At 37.3% G+C, this 6,000-nt stretch overlaps 1 protein-coding gene across 1 annotated transcript in view; it reads right to left on the reverse strand.

Annotated features, from left to right (window-relative positions):
* The window catches only part of LOC135219744 (mucin-5AC-like), a 59,258-nt gene extending 53,476 nt beyond the window's left edge, over positions 1–5,782 (reverse strand). The window contains exons 1-5 of the mRNA XM_064256777.1: positions 5,351–5,782; positions 4,985–5,040; positions 4,609–4,738; positions 4,172–4,303; positions 2,987–3,090 (exon numbers count right to left, since the gene is read on the reverse strand). Coding sequence (XP_064112847.1) covers positions 2,987–3,090; positions 4,172–4,303; positions 4,609–4,738; positions 4,985–5,040; positions 5,351–5,782 — 854 coding nt within the window. The remainder of the gene's footprint in view (positions 1–2,986; positions 3,091–4,171; positions 4,304–4,608; positions 4,739–4,984; positions 5,041–5,350) is intronic.
* Positions 5,783–6,000: the final 218 nt, after the last annotated feature.

Below are 6,000 nucleotides of genomic sequence, written 5' to 3' on the forward strand. Positions count from 1 at the left end.
ATTTAATGGAAGTGTTATTTCTAAAGAAAGACAAATTACAAAATTTACCTCTTACATAGCTCAAGATCTTCGTATAATTTTGTAATACAGTGGTACCTCGAGATACGAAAGGCTAAACTTACGAAAAACTCGAGATACGAAAGCTAATACAAACATTTTTATGGCTCTACATACGAAAATTGCTCAATATACGAAAGGTCGTTGCTGTAAAGTCCGAGATTCGCCTTGACCACCGATAGCAATTTTGAAACTCGCACGCCGCCAACTGAGTAGACTCGCCACCATCCTCCTGCTCTCCCATTGGTTCCTGATGCTAGTCACCGCTATGAGATCCTTCTCTCCTATTGGTCAGCATCCTTTCCATCATGTATCTACTACGTAGCAGTGTGCCTCCACCACTTGTCCCAGCATCATTATCGTACGCACACGGTATTCGTTCGTTCTAACGATTTCGTTTATTAACGTAAATTCCTTAGTGTTTTCGTTGCAGTATACGTACTTTATTGTGTTGTGTGAGAACTTTACTCTTCTTGTACGTAAATTACGTACAGTATATGGGTCCCAAGAAAGTTGAAATTCACGGAAAGAAGAGGATGCTCTCGTTGGAGACTAAGATGGAGATTATCAAGAAGTATGAAGCTGGTATGCGATTGAGTGTGATCGCCAAGGAATACAGCTGAAATCCGTCGACAATAGGCACCATCCTTAAGCAGAAGGATGTCATCAAAGCAGCTACACCTTCCAAGGGCGTCACTATTTTGTCCAGCAAGAGGAGCCACGTGCATGACGAGATGGAAAGGCTTCTTCTAGTCTGGATAAAAGACAAAGAAATCGCCGGCGACACGATAACGGAGATGGCAATCTCCCACAAGGCCAGCGCTATTTTCGGCAATTTGATTGCCCAGGCCAAAGACGACGGAGGAGAAGGGACATCATCGCCAACCCCAGAGTTCAAGGCTTCGCATAGGTGGTTCGAGAAATTCCGCAAACGGACTGGCATCCATTCGGTGGTGCGGCATGGGAAGGCTGCCAGCTCGGACACGAAAGCGGCCGAAGCCTTTAAAAAGACGTTTGACAAGATGATTACCAAGGAAGGCTACAGTTCTCAGCAAGTCTTCAACTGTGATGAGACTGGCCTTTTTTGGAAAAAAATGTCTCGTCGGACGTAGATCACGGAGGAAGAGAAGAAGCTACCCAAGCATAAGCCTATGAAAGACAGGCTTGCGCTCGCACTTTGTTCAAACACCAGTGGGGATTTCAAGGTAAAACCCCTACTGGTCTATCATTCCGAGACTCCTCGAGCCTTCAAGGCCCACAAAGGGCTTAAGGAGAAGCTTCCAGTGATGTGGAGGGCTAATGCAAAAGCCTGGGTAACGAAGCTTTTGTTCACGGAGTGGGTAAATCTGTGTTTCGGCCCGACAGTGAAGAAATTCTTGGAAGAGAAGCGCCTCCCTCTGAAATGTCTGCTGGTGTTGGACAATGCCCCTGCCCACCCTCCTGGCCTCGAGGAAGATATCCTAGCGGAGTATTCCTTCATCAAGGTTCTTCATCTTCCGCCTAACACCACCCCTCTCCTCCAGCCCATGGACCAGCAAGTGATATCGAACTTTAAGAAGCTGTATACGAAACATCTTTTCAAGAGATGTTTCGACATCACCGATACCACACACAAACCTCACCTTGCGTGAATTTTGGAAGGAGCATTTCGATGTTGTGATATGCATCCGACTCATCGATCAAGCTTGGCAGGAGGTTTTGAGGCAAACCTTGAATTCTTCGTGGAGGAAACTCTGGCCTGATGCCGTATCCGCCCAAGACTTTGAGGGATTCGATGTGGGCGAAGCTGGTGCTGCAGATTCAGAAACAGTTGACGATCCTGAAACTGTTTTGCAACCAGATCTTGACGAGATCGTTGCACTCGGCAAGTCCATGGGGCTGGTTGTCGACGAGGACGACATCAACGACCTTCTCGAGGAGCACCAAGAGGAGCTTACAACGGATGACCTGAAGGAGTTGGAGGCCATGCAACATAACGTCATTCAAGAGGAGTTCTCTAGCAGCGGCGAGGAGGAGGAGGACGACCCTATGACAACGGCAGAAATTAAGGATGTTCTAGCTGCTTTTCATAAAGTGCAATCGTTTGTTGAAAAAAGACACCCCGAAAAGGCTTACACAGGTCGTATGCTTGCGCAGTTCGATGAGGCTTGCCTGAGTCGTTTCAGGAACATTGTGAAAAGTAGGCAGAAGCAATCTTCCTTGGATAGTTATTTTTTAAAGAGGCTTTTAGTATTAGCAGGAGTAAGCAAAAAGGAAGAACCAAGTGATACTAAAAAACAGAAAGTTGAAAGTGCTGATGAAGTTGAAAAAAAAAAAAAAAAAAAAAAAAAAAAAAAGTACGTTAAGTATAAAAAGTAAAAAAAAAAATGTAAAAATAAAAATTTTTTTTTTTTTTAAATTTTAGTTTATTGTAAAGTTGTGTTATAGTTTTGTTAATGTGTTTCGTAAAGTTTAGTTTATGTATGTTTTCCTTACATTTTTTTATGTGTTATGTAAAGTTAAGTGTACGTACGTACGTACGTATCTGCCGTTTGTCCTCCTCCTCTGTCGCCACTTTTGGAGACAGCCTCACTCGAAAGGTAAGCTTCCACATTTTACTACATACGTACAGTATTTCTTGTATAGTACCATGTACACTAATACACTTTATTTACAGGTAATTAGCAGTACGTATTAAGTTAGGTATTGAATGGTCCAAATGGTGTTAGTATTTCATTGTTTATAGGTCAATTTAGCTTTATTATGAAATTTACTGGGGTGTTTTTGGAGGGCTTGGAACGGATTAGCCATTTTACATGTAAAATGCGGTCCAAGATACGAAGGGCGCCTCGGAATGGATTAATTTTGTATCTCGAGGTACCACTATGTATATATTCTCTTCCACTGTTTATGACATTCTTATGGGGAAATTCTGATATTAAAAACTTACCTTTCATTGACTCTCTGGATTATCTCAGGCCATGAGTAGTTACCGAAACAGTCTACACTTCCATCGTGGCATCCTTCATTAAGTACAATTGTATCTAGCATAATCTTTTAAAAAGAAAGAAAATGGACATACTATCAATGTTGTTAAATAGATTAGGCATATTAAGCATACTTTTAACAGGAACTAAAAGAAGTGCTATGGCAATACCAATAGAAAAACCATAAAATACTGTAGGTAAAACAGCTCGTAGGTTTCAAGCTCTTCAAGTAAGGCATTTGTGTGTTGTCGAACATCTGCGTTATGATTAAAAGTTATGAACTGTACTAAACGTCTGCTCAAATGAATTCTTTAAAAAATATATTCATTAAATGATAATGTTGAAAACATACCTAACTTTAGATTTTTCAGTATAAACCTAATCAATGTTATAAAAATAAAGAGATATGGCATAATTTTTTGGCTACCCCTGCTAAACCTCAGCTTTGCTGATACATGGTCAGTGAGGGTGTTTAAAATGTCAGCTTGATTCAAAATAATAACAGTGGTCACCTCAAGCAGCCAGTGTCACTGGACAATATGGATAGTCAAAGAAGAAGCAGATCTCCCCACTTCCAAGAACTTTACTCTCAGGTCAAACAAACTGTTTATAACTTATTAAAACTCTTCATTTCGGAGAAACAACAATGGTGAATATTCATAACTATAATATATTATATTGTTTTTTCTCCTAAATGCCGAATGGTTTATCTAACCAGAAAAGGTACTAAAAAATGTAATTAAATAAACAATAAATACGTAACTGCTAAAGAGGGATTTGGTCAATGATCAAATCACTTGAAAATCTCTTCCTGCCAAAATATCCACACAAATTTCAAGAGTACAATAGTATTAATACATTAAACAAATTATCGTATTGATATAAGAACCTTGATTATTATATCCAAAAAGAACAACAAAAATAGAAATCAGTAAGAAAAATCAAAATGTACTCAATGATGTTTCTTTAGAAAACAAAATCCACAGGACAGTATGTAAATGACATATCTTGGCTAAAGCCAGATAAGGACTACCTTCAACAGCTGAGATTTAAAAGAATAAATAGATTTGGCCGTGTTGTATTATTTTGTGGCCACACCCTATCAATACTCGAGTCTTTGAAAGACTTTAAAGACTCGAAATTTCTACCTGAATGATCGGATTGCTGGGTTTTGGAGGATATGTGAAGAGTAAAATCATCATATCTTCTTCACCATTTTGGGATGCTGATGGAAGCACAACCATTAAACTTAATCCAACGTGGATATCCGGATTATAACTCTGAAATGATATGCCAGGAAAAAAGTCAAGTTTGAAACTTTTTTTTTATAAGATTATAAAATACTAGAGCAGGATACAATATTTGTAACTATAGCATATAAATGCACATATCTTATTATATATTTAAGAGATCGAGGTTCCTAATAGACGTTCCAGTGTGTTTTATATCAATACTGGAATGGTAACTTCAAACAATATTTAGTTCTTCATAAGGTTTCATGAAGACATCGTATACAGTGACACTACATATAATACTTAAATAATAAATTTTCTCAGTTATTTCTTAAAAATTAATAAAACATTACCTTATTGGGGGTTACTTCAAATGTGCCAGAACTACTTGTATAGTACCAAAAAGAATCATCAGTCAAGGCAGAAATATTTTGGGTAATTATTGTTTCTGCCACAGCAAATCCATTCTCACTCTCTTGTAACCTGTTCAGTAACAAATATAATTATCTTAACCATCTACTGCAATAAATAACTACTATTAATAAATACAATAAGTTGTACAAAAGTATATTTGTAATAGTAATGCACTTGAGATTTTAGGTCTACAAACATAATTCAACATTATGTTTCTGAACATGAACATCAGGTATAACAAGAAAGCTAAAGTATCATAAGCTTAATCAACTTCAATTTTACAACAAAATACCAGAAACTTAAGAGCTACTCCACCTATTTAAAACACTGCTGAGGTCATCCTCATGAAAAGTATTGTCAAGAACAACTTCCTATGAAAGAAATTAAAAATACCAGTCAGAATATTTGAATTAAATATAGTACAAAGGAAATAAACAAAATGCATAAAAGTATATATGTTATCAAAATATGTTAACAAAACTTGAAAGACCTTTAACATTTCATTCAGGAACTGAAAGTTATGATAAGTGTTTATCCGCATTTCCTAAAGGACTTTGGTTCATTTGTACACGGGCACTAAAATGAAAATATATCCTCTTTTAAGTAGTGGTTCAAACTGCCTCTCTGATAAAAATGGTATTCAATAATAAGTATATGAATATAGATATTAGTTAAGTTTACCTGAGTCTTATTCATGTTTTCATCAGCACAGTCCTCATCAACTTGCTCGTGAATCTGTACAATAATATCTACATCAACACCTTCATCAAGGAATGGAACAATGCTGGCAGTTGTTGGTGTCTGTGTTTCAGTAGATGTTGCTGAGGATGTAGTGATTTCTGTTGATGTAGTGGGGATAGTAGTTGATGTCGATGTTGTGGGGATAATAGTTGATGAGGATGATGTGGGGACAGTAGATGTAGATGTGGTGGGACCTGTAGTTGTTGAGGTTGTAGGGACAGAGGTTGATGATGTTGGTATTACAGAGGTAGCTGTAGATGTCACTGGCACAGTAGAGGTTGTTGAGGAAGATGATGATGACTCACTTGTGCTTGACAAATACGTTGTCGATGTTGTCGATGTTTCTTCTGGAGGCTGTGTTGAGAACTTCATTAGTAATAAATCTTTCAATTATTACTATATGAAACACTCATGATAGTTTAACATAATCGAGCATATTAACATAAAATAAAGTAATTTGTTTTGATATGAATACAAAATAGAAAAAAATCTGTAGTATAAACAAAAACATTGTAAAAAATATTATTTTCTAATATAGTAAAATAGTTAAAAATTAATATTTATTTTCTGGGTCGACCTATGTTCGCCGG

This window comes from Macrobrachium nipponense, chromosome 20, assembly GCF_015104395.2.
Source record: "Macrobrachium nipponense isolate FS-2020 chromosome 20, ASM1510439v2, whole genome shotgun sequence".
In the NCBI taxonomy this organism is placed as follows: domain Eukaryota; kingdom Metazoa; phylum Arthropoda; class Malacostraca; order Decapoda; family Palaemonidae; genus Macrobrachium; species Macrobrachium nipponense.